General features: G+C 41.0%; 2 protein-coding genes across 2 annotated transcripts; one reads left to right on the forward strand and one right to left on the reverse strand.

Annotated features, from left to right (window-relative positions):
- The first annotated feature begins 428 nt into the window (after positions 1-428).
- On the forward strand, positions 429-5,656 carry ppp2r2ca (protein phosphatase 2, regulatory subunit B, gamma a). The gene is made up of 9 exons (XM_068750531.1): positions 429-492; positions 955-1,052; positions 1,178-1,361; positions 1,839-1,951; positions 2,035-2,212; positions 3,605-3,769; positions 3,860-4,029; positions 4,688-4,779; positions 5,359-5,656. The coding sequence occupies exons 1-9, from the start codon at positions 429-431 to the stop codon at positions 5,654-5,656; spliced, it is 1,362 nt and encodes a 453-aa protein (XP_068606632.1).
- A 2,055-nt stretch (positions 5,657-7,711) lies between these two features.
- On the reverse strand, positions 7,712-15,708 carry wfs1a (Wolfram syndrome 1a (wolframin)). Its single transcript, XM_068751062.1, has 11 exons — positions 15,213-15,708; positions 14,068-14,147; positions 12,731-12,875; positions 12,451-12,624; positions 11,881-11,958; positions 11,663-11,802; positions 11,423-11,560; positions 11,029-11,274; positions 10,346-10,624; positions 9,716-9,879; positions 7,712-9,587 (listed from the first exon to the last, which is right to left on the reverse strand). The coding sequence occupies exons 1-11, from the start codon at positions 15,706-15,708 to the stop codon at positions 8,402-8,404; spliced, it is 3,126 nt and encodes a 1,041-aa protein (XP_068607163.1). The 3' UTR covers positions 7,712-8,401.
- Positions 15,709-17,486: the final 1,778 nt, after the last annotated feature.

Raw genomic sequence — 17,486 nt, forward strand, 5'->3', positions numbered from 1 at the left:
TAATTGAGAGTATTGACTGTCTTAGAAAGGTCACACCATTTGCCATGACGGGTGCCTGTATTGCCAGCATGCCTAATGACAGCCCCATTTTCTCCAAACGGGTTTCATCCCCAGCCTTTTCATCTACATCTCTCTTATTTTTTCTACGTCACCACAGTCACTTCCCGCATCATATTTCTTCCTCTCTGTTCTGTTCCTCTGCCTTACAACCTTCAGTCTCCTCCCTCTCTAACCTTTATCTCCATTGCCTCATCTCATCCCGCTCTCTCTCTCTCTCCGGCTGGCTGGCTTCCTGCAGGATGCCTTGTTTCGGGCTGCTCCGCTAGGCCCAAGCAGCATGGGCGGAGTCTGGGCGAGGAGAGAGAGCTTGGTCTGGACCCTTCCCCTCAGGACGGGCGTGCTGGCGGGTCACCCACCCTCAACTTCAGATGGGCGAGGACGTTGAGAGCACCAAAATCAACCACACCTTCCTGCGAGACTACGTTACTGAAGGTAGAACAGATGGCATGCGCATGTGTGTGTGTGTGTGTGTGTGTGTGTGGTGTGCTGACCTTAAACATGCCATGGCATTACGAATGCTCTCTGAGGGACCTTGTTGATTCTGTTTTGAGTTTTATACTTTCTATTATGACATTCTTCTGTGACAGGCAAATGAGAAATGTTCAATCGGTGGCCTTGAGTCTCAAACAGAAAGTAGCAGCATTTGTATAATTCTTCATGTCAGGCCCAGTTTTCATGAATAAGAGCTATTCTGGTTATCACGAACAGTATTTATCCGGCATGTTCTTCACTTCCACAATTCTTATTATCCCTCAATTCATTTTCCATCATTGTTTTTCTTCCTACTTAATTTGTTCTATATCCCTTTTTTTATTTTTCTCTCCTTTGCCTTTTCTTCTTAATTCTAACAAGCATCCGTTTAAACTGCCTCCTATTGTCCAATTATCCTACCAGCTGATGTCATCTCTACGGTGGAGTTTAACCAGACGGGGGACCTGCTGGCCACGGGGGATAAAGGTGGCAGGGTGGTCATCTTCCAGAGAGAGATTGAGGTTGGTTTAAGAGTGCAGTACTTGAAATAATCAGCCCTTTCTTTATGCAGGATGCCTACAAGCAGGATAGCATTCTGTGCAATCCTAGAGACTCAAAGTTTTCTTTTCTGCATCTCCCCGGACAGCCTAAGTGGGATTCGGAGGAGGTGGGGGAGATGGGGGACTCTGGGGAGTACAACGTCTACAGCACATTCCAGAGCCACGAGCCGGACTTTGACTACCTGAAGAGTCTGGAGATTGAAGAGAAAATCAATAAAATCCGATGGCTGCCACAGCAGAATGCAGCACATTTCCTCCTCTCCACTAATGGTAAGAAATTACACCCGAAGACAAACCAGGATTCCTGTTTGATGTGTGCACGTGCACGATCACACGACATCAACTGCGAATATGCATGAGTTCTAATTCCTTTCAGAAAGATATTAATGACACACCTCACATTCATTGCAATCACTGCACTTTTAGAACAGCGGCGGCAATAACCTGTCATACAAGGTCTTTTCTTCCTGTGGCTATTAAATGATACAATGTAACCTTCTATTGCTTTTTTAAATATGTCTTAATATTGTTGTTTTCTATTTCTATTAATGCACTAATGTGCATACTGTCAATTTCTGATTTCTGATTTTGTTTAGTGGAACAATGTTGCTGATGGAATTTCCCTCTGGGATTAATAAAGTATTCTGACTGATTGTCAAAGATGCTAAAGAAAAATGCTAATCGGATCACCTTGGTAAAGGATGACAGTAATTATTTTCCTGTGATGTAAAACTCTTCCTGCCACAGATAAGACCATTAAACTGTGGAAGGTGAGTGAGAGAGACAAGAGACCGGAGGGCTACAACCTGAAAGACAACGAGGGACGACTGAAGGATGTCTCCACCATCACCTCTCTGCAGGTGTACAGACAGAAGCAAACATGTACACGGACAACTTGCAATACATGCTGCCTTCATCAACCCTCTTTCACTTTGTGTCCCAGGTGCCAGTGCTGAAACATACAGATCTGATGGTAGAGGTTCGTCCGAGAAGAGTATTCTCCAATGGACACACCTATCATGTTAACTCAATCTCGGTCAACAGTGATGGGGAGACCTACCTCTCAGCTGATGACCTCCGTATCAATATGTGGCACCTGGGCATCACAGACAGGAGCTTCAGTATCCTTACTAAAAGGTGGATTGTTTGGTTTGTATCTGACCTAGTTCATGTAATTGGGCCAGCTACTTCCTAGAACCTTTTGGCCCACATCTTGATTTTTGTGTGAAATGCAATGTTTACTGGAGGAGGTGACTCATGTTTCAGAGGCAATGAAATTCCCAGAACAAAGTAGATCATTTTGTGCATTAAAAGTAATTCAACATCTGGAATATAATATTAATAGGAAGATACTTTTAAAGTAAAAATCCAGGGTTACAAAGTCTGTTGTAACCAAATGTAATTTTTTAATCATGTTTAAAGGATATTTAATTGGAGCAAATTATAATTTCTTTTTTGTCAGTGAATCTTTGTGTTAATATTGATAAAATACTAATTAGACAAGGAATCATTTCATCCTATTGATGTTCGGATGCACGACTCAGGTACAAAAAATAAATGCGAGCGTGCTAAACTGCACATGAAGCAGATTCAAAGGGCCTGCCCATCGTTTGCTTCTTTTTTTTCTATTCATTTTATAATTTTTTTCTTGCCATTTTTCCCTTTTTTCCTTCTACAAGGAAATACCACATGGAGTATAAAACTCCATACTGCTCAATTCTCCTACTTAAAATAAACACAACGTCTTTCAAATGGCCCTGCAAAAATAAAAAAATAAAAGAGATCCCAACCATTTTTTCCTTTTCTTTCCCAATTACGAAATCAACAACAACAACAACAACAACAAACAAACAAACAAAGCAAGAAAATAAACAAATAAATAAAAATAAAAAAACCTTCTCGAAAGAACTGCTTACATTTGAAATCTATTGCGTGCAGTTTGTCTTGTCTTTCCCTGCTGTCTCCTACTACTGCATACTACCACTGTGAACAGAAAAACCATCTGTCCATCCATCCCTGAAATAAACCTTGCACACAGACACTCCATCCGGATCTGCATTTAATATAAACAGTGCATTGCTGTGTTTCTATTTCTGTTTCAACTCGAGTGCTGTGTGTATTCAGCACAAGCAATGCTTGATGGGGTGCATTGGGGGATTCCCCGTTCAAATGGAAGCTGACCTAGAAAATCGTGAAGGCATTTATGAGGAAAGAGTTTAAATAATTCACTCAGCACCGCTCTTTCCTCTGAACCATGCAGGACGACCACAAATAGAACAGAGAGAGGAGCAGGGTGTGCATGCGTATTATTTTAGGTGCATAGAGAGCATGAAATATATTGGAAAAACTAAGCTAAAATTGATAAGCATGTTGGCATTTTTCAATCCAATACCATACCATGCACCCAGCCATCATATTTTGTCTACCTCGAATGCCTTTTTCTCCATTTGCCAGCTCCTAAAAATGTGACGCTGTCTATGTGGTGCTGAAACCTTAGCAGACTTCTCTCTCAGATATTGTCGACATCAAACCAGCAAACATGGAGGACCTGACGGAGGTGATAACAGCAGCAGAGTTCCACCCGCACCACTGTCACTTGTTTGTGTACAGCAGCAGCAAGGGTACCCTGCGCCTCTGTGACATGAGAGCCTCCGCGCTCTGTGACCAACACACCAAACGTGAGCATGCTGCAGGATCAGTGGAATGCAATGTCAAAAACTCAAATCATTTTTGGAAGCAATGAAGTAAATTACTCTGTCCTTGATCAGTGTTTGAGGAACCTGAAGATCCTGGGAGCAGGTCGTTCTTCTCAGAGATTATTTCCTCTGTGTCAGACGTCAAGTTCAGCCACAATGGGCGCTATCTGCTGACTAGAGACTATCTCACCGCCAAGGTGTGGGATCTGAACATGGACAAGGGCCCTGTGGAGACATATCAGGTTAGGAAGCACATCTGTATCTCTACCATCTGGTTCGATGCTGACAGAATGGACGCTATCTAGTCTAGATTATGTGTGACCTTGTAGCTTGTTTGTGTTGCCTGCCTGTATTGATTTTAACCTCACCCTTTTAACTATATGTGAAGATGTTAAAGTGCATACAGTGGAACCTCGGTTCTCAAACAAATCGGTTCTCGAACAACTCAGTTTTCAAACCAAAGAGCAGAGTTTAAAATGCCTCGGAAGTCAAACAGATTTTCAGAATTCAAACACAGAGGAGCCGAGGTGAACAGAGTGGAAATTGCTTAACATTGCTTCACTGAGAATTTTTTAGATTTCACTGATTTTGTACATGAAATATAATTAAAGGTAATAATATATATAATTAAATATTATATATATAATTAAATATAATATAATTAAAGGTAATAATTTGATGCATAACGCTTCAAGCATGCTGCTTGAGTTGTTTAATTCTGGTCTTACATCCAAAGAGGCTGTGTCTTAGGAGAGCAGGAGGAAGAAGATGAACAGAACATATACCCAGAACGTGAACATGAGCAGTTTCTTGTAGACGCTGGTTGCTGTGTGTGAACCACCACTGATGATTTTGAAATCCTCCCCTGACATCAAGGTTTACTGTTTGAATGATCCACAGGTCCATGAATATCTAAGGAGTAAGCTGTGCTCCCTCTATGAAAACGACTGCATCTTTGACAAGTTTGAGTGTGTTTGGAACAGTTCAGACAGGTAAGTAGTTGAGATGGAAAGGAGAAAAGGATGGGGAATGTATCTGAATCAGTTTCAAATCAAAGGAGGGGCCGTTTGTCAGTGTGCTTCAGTAAATGCTCTGCCTCTGTTTGTGTCTGACATTTAACCCAATCCCAAAGACACGCTTTGCATTCAGTCCTTCACCTCTGCTTTTAAGGCTCGTTCTCCTGTGAACATCTGTCTGTGGAGATTCTCGGTCATCCATGGTAGATCTCTGTGTTGAATAAAGTAAACTGGACTTGCAGGAAAAGCTAGAATACTAGTCATGATGAGAGTCATTGAAGCCCACTCATATAGTTTTCACCTATGGGCTGTAGGCCCCCACCTGAAGGAGGTAGAGGTCATCTGAAAATAAATGCCTTCCTTTTTCCTAAAATATCTGGAACTCCCCACCAGCTGTTCAGAACTGAAAAAGGACTCCTGGATGATTGGCGAAACATCTTCAGGCTTTTGCTACAAGTCCATTTGTCTTTATTCAACGCAGATATATTGTCTCTCTTCTGTTTACCATCCACAAGGGATTCATTTGCACAACCCTACATGCCTTTTTCTCCTCAGCGTCATCATGACGGGGGCGTACAACAGCTTCTTCAGGATGTTTGACAGGGAGACGGGGCGAGGTGTAACCCTCGAGGCCTGGAGAGAAAGCAGCAAGCCTCGGGCTGTCCTGCGAACCCGACGTGTGTATACAGGTGGTAAACGTCGCCGCGGAGATGTCGGTGTTGATAGCCTGGACTTTACAAAGAAGATCCTGCACATGGCTTGGCACCCTTCTGAGAATATCATCGCCATAGCAGCCACCAACAATTTATACATCTTCCAGGATCGTGTCAGACCGGAACTACAGACACAGTGACAGCCATGAGGGCAGTGGGACGCGCGATACTTTAGTCCCTGTCACAGACAACAACCCAAACGTGCTGTCTGTGGACCTCTTACAGAGACTTGGGGAGTGGACGGCCCATGTGAGAGGTTATTAACATTAATAAAAGCCAAGCTATTTCACAGATTGAGTTGCAGCATAGGTTTGTGTTTGTGAACGTTGGGCTGGAGACAAAAATGACTTGCTTCATTCGATACCGAAGGAAGACGTATAGTTGTGTTTGCTCAACTCCCGTTAGGACATGCTTTTGGAATGACTACTCTGACTTTTTTTGAAGACAGTCCCCAATGGCGGGGTAATTAGAAAGAGGTGCAGGGACACCTCGCCCTTTGCAATGACTCGTTGCTGTTAACCACACAATTTTGCATTCCTCACTGGTGTACACTGATAACTTTCAACACAGTCAAAGGGAAAAGACAGGGAAGGAACATGGCTATGAAAGTTTGGGTGGGCTAGATAATCTTTCCAGAGGGGACATCAAAAGTTAAGTACTCTTTTCACTCTTGCACCTCTATTATACAGCAGAATTGTGCAATTATTTTTTACAGCATTGTTCTTTATTCTCGGTGACGACAGAAACTTGACCCTCTGCTTTAGAGCAGTGCTCATGGAGATTGCATGTGTAAATGTCCAGTAATCATTGCCCTAGTCACTTTGCAATAACTCTGCACTAAGGAACAGACAAAGAGTGCAGCATCAAAACACAAGTTCTTCTTCAAGGGTTACGCTCTTTTTACTGTTAGCTGAAAGCATTCTGTTTCTCTATTTTCAGGTGAATGCCAATTTTGGTGCCGGAGAGCTAAAGAGGCATTCTGTCTTGTTCGCAGTCGATTAACCTCAGTGTATATGAGCTTGCAGAATCGCGCTGTTCAATTTGAAGATGTCAAAGGATTGTTTTGCAGCAGTATGCAGATAGATGGTTGGAGAGAGGGCTTGAGTGGGGCACAGATCAGTGCTGTATTTGATTTTTTAATTATGGCTGTATCATGATCTAAAGTTGCTTCTGATGTGACTGAATATCTTCTGTAGGTGGTACTTTCGAAAATACAGATCTTCCTCAAACATGACCAAAATGAAGGCTAATTGGTGACAAATGATGAGACAAAAGTGTAATTTATGTGTTATGCAAATTTAAAACGAGCAGTATTAGTTTTATTATGCGTAAGCACAATTTGAAAACATTATCATACAATCAAGAAAAAATAAATGTCATCCAAGCACATTATTCATACAAAATACCCCTAATTATTCTAATAAGTGAGTGGCATGTAAGCTTTCATCCTGTGCATTTGAAGAATAGAGGTTGTAATACCTCTTGTGCATTCCTGAAATGTCTAATGATTATATTGTCATGTGCATTTACCATATCACAGGTTCTAAATGCCATTACGCCATATACCTCACAGTGCCACATGGCACTTTGGGTTGCATATCGGAGTCAGGTGTCGAGATTTGATTGTTTTCAGTGAAGTGCTTTGTTTTTCAAGTGTCCTTGATGCTGATGGAAATTCTTGTCAGTGGTCTGGGTGTATAATCAAGCAGGCGGAGTCATGGAGTTGGTTGCAAAGGAAAATATTAAGTTATTTTCCTCTTTTTCAAAATTAGACAGTTTCATCAGTTTAACAGTTTCACTATGTGTATGGAGACCTTGTCTGCTCTCTTCTCACATTTCATTTCATTTTAGTTTTTGAATAATTACAGAGATTTATTTAAAGTCTTGGGCTACTGTTATCATTTGGTCTTCACTATCGCTCAGTGTTGAATACAATACATGCTTGGTTGAAATTGTAAGGTGCCAGGGCAAGCTGTTGTAAGGTTGTAGATGCATCTTCACCACTATCACATATGGTTGTATGTGATCTTGAGAGGACTTGTGCTCAGGAGCAACAGCATGTTGCTATCTCTCAATGCTACTAGCCTGTATATCTATCATACTTTAAATATATATATAAATCTAACAATACAAAGAACAAAACTCAAATAGATGAATCAAAGGAAAGTGCATTAACAAAATAAAGTGAGATCAGACACAAATCTGTTGCATGGATCCTTTCATGTCTGTGTATATGTTTAATGGAAAGCCCATGTAGGGTATTTATTGGGGGGGGGGGAGCAATAGCTTTAAAGTGCAGCATTTTAGTACAGTAGTCGTTAAATGCGATCATAAACTCAATCATCTATAAAATAAAAAGGCACTCTGTTTCACAGTATACAGGCTTAACATGATTCATTTTCAGGTAAGAGTGTTATCATTTATTTAATATCATTTTTCATGCACAGCAATTGTGACAGCCAGTTCATTTGATAATTATTTCTTTTAGATTTGTTTTTGGCTTTGCAACTGCATTTTCAGAGAGAGCAGCTGGGTTTTTAATGTAAATCTGCTTTCTAATTTGCATATTTATGATGCTCATGGTGGCAGACTTAACAGGTTAGAGTATCTGAGTTTTGGAGGACACAGATATTATTTGTTTTCATGGAAAATGAAACTATTTACACTACCTGGAAGTGATTAAAATACATAATAATTTTCTAGATTCAGATATTTTTTAGAAATGTAGCACATTGTCACGAGCTGTCTTTTTGTTGGATAAAATTGTACAATATGAATTGCTCCAGTTGCATGATTATATTAAAAGAAATGGTAAACAGGGCATCTTGGGGAATTCCAAAAGAGTTATTATTGAATCTTCATTTACTTTCTTTTTCTTCTTCTTCTCAATCAGTGATTTTAGCTGACAAGAAGGGAGAAAAGAAGAAATCAAATGCAAATTTAAGAGCCCTCATTGTGGTGCGCCTCCAGTCTCTCTCTATCTTCACCTGCCGACCTCCAATCATTAATGACGATGCACAATCCAGACAGTCAATCGCCTTCAACTCGAAGGCCGGAGCCTTGGCTCCTAGACGGCCCTCCAGTTTGATACTGAACTCCACCTTGTTTCCTGCATTTAGATTTAGCAGAACTTGCCTGAATTCATGGCTAGCCATTAAGATTATATCTCGGTTCGGGTCATCCACATCTCCATGTCTGATCATCCCCAATGTCACCTCAAAGCGGAAGCTGTCAAAACGCTTGATATGGCAGGTTTTTTTTGCCAGAACCTTGATCTGACACAACTCCTCCTCTTCTTGCATTTGAAGCAGTGACGGCCGTGAAGCAGAAACAGATGCAGAACTGCCTGCAAATCTGTCACTTGTTAGGTTTCCAACTGTAGCGTTCTTTGGCTCACATTTGGGATACCTTTCTCCATACAGACAGCGCAGCCAGTCTCCCATGAAGACTGGCAATATGTTGATGACAGACCGTGCACCATTCTCTGTCTCGGTAATACGGACCTGCTTGAAACGTCCAGTCCAGGTAACCCTGTGTCCATGCAGGTGGCTACAGAAGATCTGTGTCTTGGCCATGCCTTTAGTTTCCCAAGCAGGCGGCCCACATGCCTGGCTGTATTGGCTCCAAGTTAGAGTAGAATTGTACACCTTCTGCCCTTCGGCATGGTACACATAGATAGAGGAGAACAGGATCACCATGGAGATGCCAAGTAAAATGATTTTGACAGGGCTGCGGTGGGTCAGAGATCTGAAGATATCTAGGATAGACATGCTGAACCGTGTCCAGAGCCTCAGGGTAACAGGGATTGCACATACAACCAGGGTCACAATCACCTTTGTCAATTCAAGCTCAAGGAGCCACTTGAAAACCTGGATGAAGATCATGGTGGCAAGACCAAAAGCCAGAACAGGTAGGGCAAACAGGAAGAGAAAGTAGGCCACACAGGTGCGGATTAGACCCACAGCTGAAGAATTCTGGAGGAGGACCACCGAAAACTCACACCACATGAAGCACACCAGGTACGGAATGAGGAAGCAGTAAATCCCCCTGAAGCCACGCATCCTGGCCATGCTGGAGGCAAAACAGACGGAGAAAAAAGGCAAAGAAAATAATCAGTCTCATGTTAAACAATTGATAAGGTAGATTTTAAAGGCCAGTGACATATAAACCAACCAAATTGCTGAATTGCTATCGCTTACCTGAAGAAAAGATAGAAGAGGTAAATATAGAGCAGGCAGGGAAGACTGAGCTTCAGCACCACTGACTCCCCTAGTGGCAGTGTGGCAAAAGTGCGTCCCAAGAGACGAAGCCCTGTCATATTCTCTGGTAAGAACTGTGTCAGGCTACATAGGGATGATGCTACCTGATTTAAAAGAAAACAAAAGACAAACAATCACTTCTTTCTACTTTAAAGTCTATCAGAATAAAAAACCAAGACTGACCACATTTAAAAAAATGTTTTTGCTCATTTTAATGCAAATACGAAACAACAATTTTTTGTTCAGATTCAATCTTATTTAATTTCAGAATGCTTTTAAACAAACTGTACTTGTAAATACTTGCTGTCAATTGTATTTATTATCCTGTGGCAATACAGTTGAAAGCAAGGATCATTTAATTTGTTAAAAGTGTAAATTTGAGACAGTGGACTTTCTTTAAATGAGCCAATGATTTGGATTTTTCTGTCGATGACTAGCTTCTGCTGCTTCATTGAATAAAACGGTGAGATATAGCAATTCTAATGAAAGTTACAAAATCAATCAACATGCAGAAGAACTGGAAAGACCGAATCACAAGTGTGACTAAATTAGTATTGCATGTCCCCTGACCTCTATGACCATTGTCCGGCGTGCATACATCGCAGCGGTGGGACTAAGGCTGTTGTAGCTAACAGCAGTAAAGAAGATGGCCACCGTGGAGAGCTCAGAACAGGGGATCCAGCCCTTGTCTGCGACAGGAAAGGAAAAAATAACAAAAAAAACAGACAGGATAAAATAGAGGTACGGCTCTAGATTGTTCCAGCCTAAGTTCGTCTCGGCCTGTTCCACATCTATGCCAGGTTCAAAACGTGTCAGCAGGGATGTAAAGGCTCTGAAGTTCTCCCAGGCCTGAAACAAATAAAAAATATCAGAGATCAAATAAAGAAAGTCATTTCTAACAGTTGAAAATAATATGGCTTTTAAGTCTTCAAAAGCTTCAGGATTTGAACATCATATACTAAATCATTACCAGTAATACTGCTAATTATTCCAATTATTTTCAAGTCACGAGTTAGGCCTCCACTGGGCCTCCCAGTCTATTTTAGATTTCCTGCAAATGTATGCACTTTTTTGAAATAATTGCTTTAAAAAAATTGCTTTAAGATTTATCACTTTTTACAGTGTGCAAAAAGAGTGACAGATCAATACAATACACTTCTCACAGGATTGTGATGGAACAAATAAATATGAAGCAACATAACTTTCCATTGGCAAAGCAATGGGTCGTCCCACAGTCGTTGCACTGCGCTCACCTTGCTGCTCTGGAAGACACGCAGTGTAGAGATGATCATTGAGACGAAGGAGAGGTAGAAGACAAGTAAAGGGATGACAAAAGCAAACAAGTCGATGGTCAGGTTGCTGATGATGAAGAAGAAAATAAGAGCGTTGACGTGCTGCGTTGGGATGATTGTGCTCAGCCACTGGACTCCAGCCCTTGATGCCCAGTCGACCAGGTGCTCTTTAACTTCAACAATGGTATGCAGTGGGTACTGCAGTATCTAGTATGAGAAAATCACATTAAAAAACTATGAATGAGAATAAATAATTAATTTAACAGACATTTTCTACAAACAAAAGAAACTCAAGAGATCTGTTATTATGAATACTAAATAGAATATATGACAATACAAAATATAATTAGGATACCATTAAGCGTGATTTCATGTCCATGGCTTTTTTAATGGCTCCAGCTTGCTTAGAGTCCAGCATCATCCCAGTTTGGCCAAAGCCCCAAGAACACCTGTGGGCCTTCCTGCATCCTGTTGGGATCGTCTCAGCCTGTCCCTTTAAGCCAAACACACGCCGAACAAGTTATGGTTAAAAATAAAACGACATCTACCTTCTTCTATTTACTCATCCATTATCTTGTCGTGTGAATTTATTTACCTCCCTACCACTTACTTGAGGCATAGGGCTTTTAGCCTGGGCTGAGACCTGACTGCCACTTTGAGGGCCCGGGGGGACGATACCTTGTGCATACTTCTTAGTCATCTCAACAAAGTCCTCCAGATCCACCAACTCTGTGGCTGAGAGTACACAGAGCAGGTAATTTATGTAAGGGGACACATAATTATCTTTGTCTTTCTGTCAGTCTAGAAACTTACACCGCTTGCTAACCAAGTTCTTCAATACACGATGGGTCTGACCTGCTGTTGGGGAAGGACTTTTGCCTGCAGGGCCACCTATTGGTGAGAAATTGCCGTATCAATAGGAGTGAGGTTAAAAGGTTTCCCTCCTACAACATGACAGCTGCAAATACTGAATTGACCAAGGCCAATATGATGCATTGATCAGCAATGACGGCTATACAACATACTTGAGCCTCATATGCAATGTGCAGCACATCAAGCAAGAGAGAGAGAGAGAGAGATTTCCAATGTGTTGTTCTTTTCACATTGTACAGACTTTGAAGATTTACAATTAAAATAATTTGTATAAATTGTTTTCCTTGCTCTGAATTGTTGATACAATATACACAATATACTTTGTGTTCACTTTAAACTTCTTTTTAATTTTTCAAACACCTCTCCCTGCCTTAATGTAACCTTTTAATTTTTGTGAAGTTGAGTAGGCACAGGTGAATTTGCATCCAGGAATAGGACTTGAAATAAGACAGGCAAGGTGTGCGTGTGTTTGTGTGTGTGTGCGTGTGTGTGTGTGTGTGCGTGCCATACCCTGCACTGCATTGACATGACTGACATTTTCCAGTATCTCAGCCACAGCCACCTTCGTCTTCCTGTCTGGGTTGAGCTTCCAGTACATTGTCATGGCTGCTTTACGGACTGCCAGCTCAAACTTACTCTCCGTTGCCAACTTGCGCACATCTTCCTCATTTTCTGGCGTGATTCCTAGTTGAGGATGACCAACAAAGGAAACGGCTAAAGATCTTAAAAAAAAAAAAAAATGTCAACATGGATATGCATGGAATGAATCCTGTGAGAAAGACGTTAGTACCTTTTTGTTGGATCCAACAGCGCTGCAGAAGTCTTGCAGCATCTTTTCTCCCCTGTTTCGCTCCTTTAATCAGCCAGTCAACAGCAAGGCGATTATTTCGCTCTGCATCCTTTTCTTCAGCAAGAATCAAGTAGTGCTGTCCCAGCTGAAGAGAAGTGGCAGTGGAATTCAGATTTCGGTGAGATAATACTACTGGTCGCTTATTGACACAAGTATTTGTCACAGATTAGATTAGCCTGCCTTTTTAATGATCAAGAACAGGTTTTCAACCTGTTCCTGTCTGCCACACTTATGCTCTTGCCCAGCAAGCTACAGCAAAGATCAGGGCACAAAACTGCACGGTATTCTGACCAGAGCAAGGGCGGGCCGAATCCCCGATGTTAAATGGCAGGATGGTACCTGAAACGCAGCTCTGCAGTCTGTGGGAGAGATAGTCCATGCACCACTGGACCACGGATTCCTCCAACATAAGTGTTGCCGTGAATAAATAATCCCACATATTTAGTTATGCTTGCCCTTACAAAACACTGAAACATAAATTACAATTATTTTTTTAGAATCCTTTTATAATTCTGAATGTTTAGTTCAGTTCACTTTGAAGTTCATGGAATCAAGTGAAGACAGGTTCTTAGTCCCTCAGTGTCTCGACCACGGCTAATTACCAGCGCTAGCAGGGCCCCCAGTGGCGTATCAAGTGTCTGTTTTCTAATCTTAACTTTAATTTCCTCCCCGACAGTTAACACCAACTGCATGATTTCCCAGATGGATGAGACATGTGTACATTTGGCATAACTCAACATGAATATAATCCTGTCTAGGTCTCAGACACATTAAGCTATGATATCACATCATTTTTTGTTTTTTGTTTTATCAAAACATACAATGTCAGCTATGACGCTTGTCTAACCACTGTATTGTTTTTGGGCACGTCTCTCACACACCCCTGTGATTAGATATGTGTTTTCTATGTACAGATACATGACATATTAATGCTGCTGTAGCTAAACAGCAACTTGGGAAATTTGCCTTTCAGCGGTGGCGAGTCTTTCATGTAATGTTTAATCTCATTCTCTCGCCCTCCTGCTTACATCTCTTTTCGCGGTAGAGATTGGGTGCAAGCTAATATTTAATTATCAGTTGGACAAATTAACTTCAATACTGCAGTTCTATAAGTGCTCATGATCATTTCTGTGTGTGTGTGTGTGTGACAAGATTTTGGCGTATCTTATTTAAACCAGTGGATCATCTTCCAAGCATCTAAAAATAGACACATGCTCATAGCCAGTCTGGCCAGCAGGGTCAACAACAATATGCCAAGTGCAGATACTTTCACTCACCCGGGTCTGGGCTCTGGCCTCACCAGCATCTGCTTTCTCTTCAATCTGCTCTAAGGACAAATCTTCTTCTGGTTCCTCATCTGAAGAGGGAGAAACCTTAAATATACAAATATCGACCTTGATACATCAATACATATACCTGGAATTAATTGATATTAAAAAGATTATTGCTACCAAACCTGCATGCAGGTAAATATTTATTGTAGTGCATGTGTAAATTTCTTTACAGGTATCATGTTCCCAGCCTGTGATGAGCAAACCCTTCCTAATATGTATCAATTATCAATCAAATAATCAATTCACCTAAATTGTATGTTTTTGGAGGTGGGAGGAAACCGGAGAAAACCCACGCAGAATATGAAAAACAACTAACAGACATACATCAGTCTATGTGCTCGGACACAGGTCCTAAGGCACAGCCATGACTGCTTGCATAGATTTACATTTCTGTGACAGCTGTCTGCCCATCATGATTTGAGCAAAAGGAATTCAACTTCTTCACTTATGACATTTTTCAAAATGTACCGTTTCTCACATGAAACCTCTTTTTGGTGAAACATCTTGGCTCGTTGCATTTGTAACAGCTCCGAAATATAAAGACATTTTTGAACAAGTGTAAAGCACTGAAGTGCTATCAGTGACTGTAACTGATAAATAATATAAATAATCTTTATATTTGTCAGGCAAAAAGAAAGAGTGTAATCATATACCCAGATTCCAGGCAGGAAGAGAATAAAATCATGATAGCAGATCTGCTGACAGATTTGATATCGATCAGCAACGTTAGCATCTTATCACGCTCATAAAAACACGATCAAAATGCTGATTATGAATATATTCATCATCTTATATATTGTGTTGATGTTTTTGTGTGAACGCTAAGTCTGATGAGTCTGTCACTGGTTCAACAGGTATTTGAACTTGAGCAATAGACAAATTACACCAGCAGTTTTATAATGAGAGTAATGAATGTAATTAACTCTACACCGTGGCCACTTGGATAAACAGGCCTATCCCTATTCAAGGCAGAGCAGGGTTACTCTGTTGAGCATGGAAATACATTAAAAACAATACAGGGATAATCACATTGGCAGAGCAAGAGACCAAGAGCCAGAAAATTCAGATAATAATAAAGAAATTCTCACCATCCTCTTCACAATTGGCATCCTCCTCATCTCTCCTTAGCCTTTCCTGTATCATCACCCTTTTGGCCACAGAGGCAAATGTATGTTTCCTGCGGACGGTAGGAGTGTTTCCACTGGCCGTGGAGGAGGAAGAGGAACCACTTGTGTCATGGGCTAAGCAAACTGATTGGGAGGAGGCAGGCGAAATCTCAGACAATGGTGACATGTGGGAGGTTGGAGCGTCAGAGGTAGACTGTGGTGTTTTATTTGAATTCGGAGAGGAGGGTTTTGGGGGAACCGTTTGAGTATTTGACTCCAAAGGCTGCGGATAATCCATTAATTCAGATACATTGCGAGCTGATGGGTGTGGAAAATGAGAGTGTTTTTTCAGTTCTGCTGGTTTTTCTGTAGAGGATGGAGATTTGGTGGGGTGAAAAGGATCAGGAGAATTAGAGTTGGGGGAGGGAAGGGAGGCTCCAGGCAGGATGGGGTCTCCCCCCTGGCTGTTGTCAGACATTGGCTTTGATGGTAAATCCTTCTCCATATTGCCTGGAAAAGAACAAATGAGATGTTTACTTTAATGAATGACGGCCACACCCAGTATCAAAAATATATTCAGACTTTTACTCCACTTCATCCCAGAAGGAAATTTCCTGACAGTCAGCTCAGAACTCTGACTCAGACTACTTTATTAATCCCAGAGGGAAATTCAGGCAGATGATGTAAAATGTTCTTAGTTATTAAGACAATGATGTAATCTCATGAATTAATCTTAACGTAACTCTAAATTGACATGATCAATATTAAAGCTCTCATAAATGCATCAATACTGAAAAACAAAATACTATATGTGAGATTATTCAGCGCCATCGCCTCTAACTTCTGCCATGACAAGTAAATAACATACATTAAAACCCACAGACGTACCAAGCAAACCAACATAAAGAAAACATGCCTGCTGGTTAAAGGAGTCTTTCTTCAGGATAAGAAAAGTCAAAAGTCCTCCTGCGTTTAAAAGGTGTGCCTGTTGCCCAGGCAGAGCTTTGTGCGCTCCAAACCAGAGACTGTCCACATTACAAGCCTGCGCACGTCTGGCCTGTCACAACGCAACAGATATAGATGTATCATATGGCAAGCCCTCCTGAAATAGACTCCTCCCCGATAGGGTGACACAAATGTCAATCAATCGCACTATACCTGATTGGCTATTAGATTATATATTAGGTGTTTTTTTTTTTTTTTTTAGCAGACGGTTTTAACGTTTGTTCTGTTCCTCGGCTTAGAGCGTGAAATAGTAACATTTGTCTACTTTTAAATGGTGTACATGTTATATCTGAAATCCCAAATGATTACTTGGTCTCAAATACAAAGAGTAAAATGCTACAGTTGACATCTGGGGTGAAACTTGACTGTATGAAATAAAGTTATGGCAAAATCTTGAGTTACAGATTTGGTTTTATTCAAAACATTACGTTTCAACCTAACTGAGATGTATCTGTTAATGTGTGTGTGTGTGTGTGTGTGCATGTGTGTGTTAACTCTTATTTGAAAATTACAATAAAATATATATATTTTCTTAGAAATGCAAAAGGAAATGATTTTTTTTTTTTTAAACGTAAATATTTTCCCAGTCGTTATAGTTTGCTTTGACACAAATATAAATGTCTAACTTTGCCCTCATGTTTTGTCAGCCATGGGGCGCCATACGTCCTCACATGTGGCACAAGGACTAAACGTACATGCAGAATGAATTAGGTGAACTGTAACTTGATTTTAATGGATTCATTGTTACTTTTAACCCAGGCTAAAACAATTTGGTTTTAAAAAAAAAAAATGACATCGCTAAGATACAGCCTGTTGTTTCAAATAGTTGGTTAGTGACGTCCCAAGAGGCTGCATTTGGATGCTTGATATTTTGAAATAAATGATCAAATAATTAATGTAGATTATAAAAATCACAGCCTTTTAGACCCCTTAGCACCTATTGACAACAGGACTGCCTGGTGGGAAACCACGGTAGGGTATAAGTAAAATCCTGGTCCCCCCTTCAGGAAACCCTGCATGGTCTTCCAACCTTCACTTCTCACTCTCAAATCAGCAAACAAGGTCAGTCCCGGAATAAAAGCAAACCTCGTCATGACACTGCTTTAAAGGAAAATAAAAGGGTTCTGGTCATTCCTGTCAAAACTGGACCAATGCAAGTGGACCATTTCACTTGAGTGTGCGTGTGTGCGTGTGTGAGTGAGAGAGCAGTTCTCAATGGGGGGGGGGGGGGGGGGGGGATTTGTGCGCCCC

The sequence above is a fragment of the Brachionichthys hirsutus genome, chromosome 17, assembly GCF_040956055.1.
Source record: "Brachionichthys hirsutus isolate HB-005 chromosome 17, CSIRO-AGI_Bhir_v1, whole genome shotgun sequence".
NCBI classification, from domain to species: Eukaryota; Metazoa; Chordata; class Actinopteri; order Lophiiformes; family Brachionichthyidae; genus Brachionichthys; species Brachionichthys hirsutus.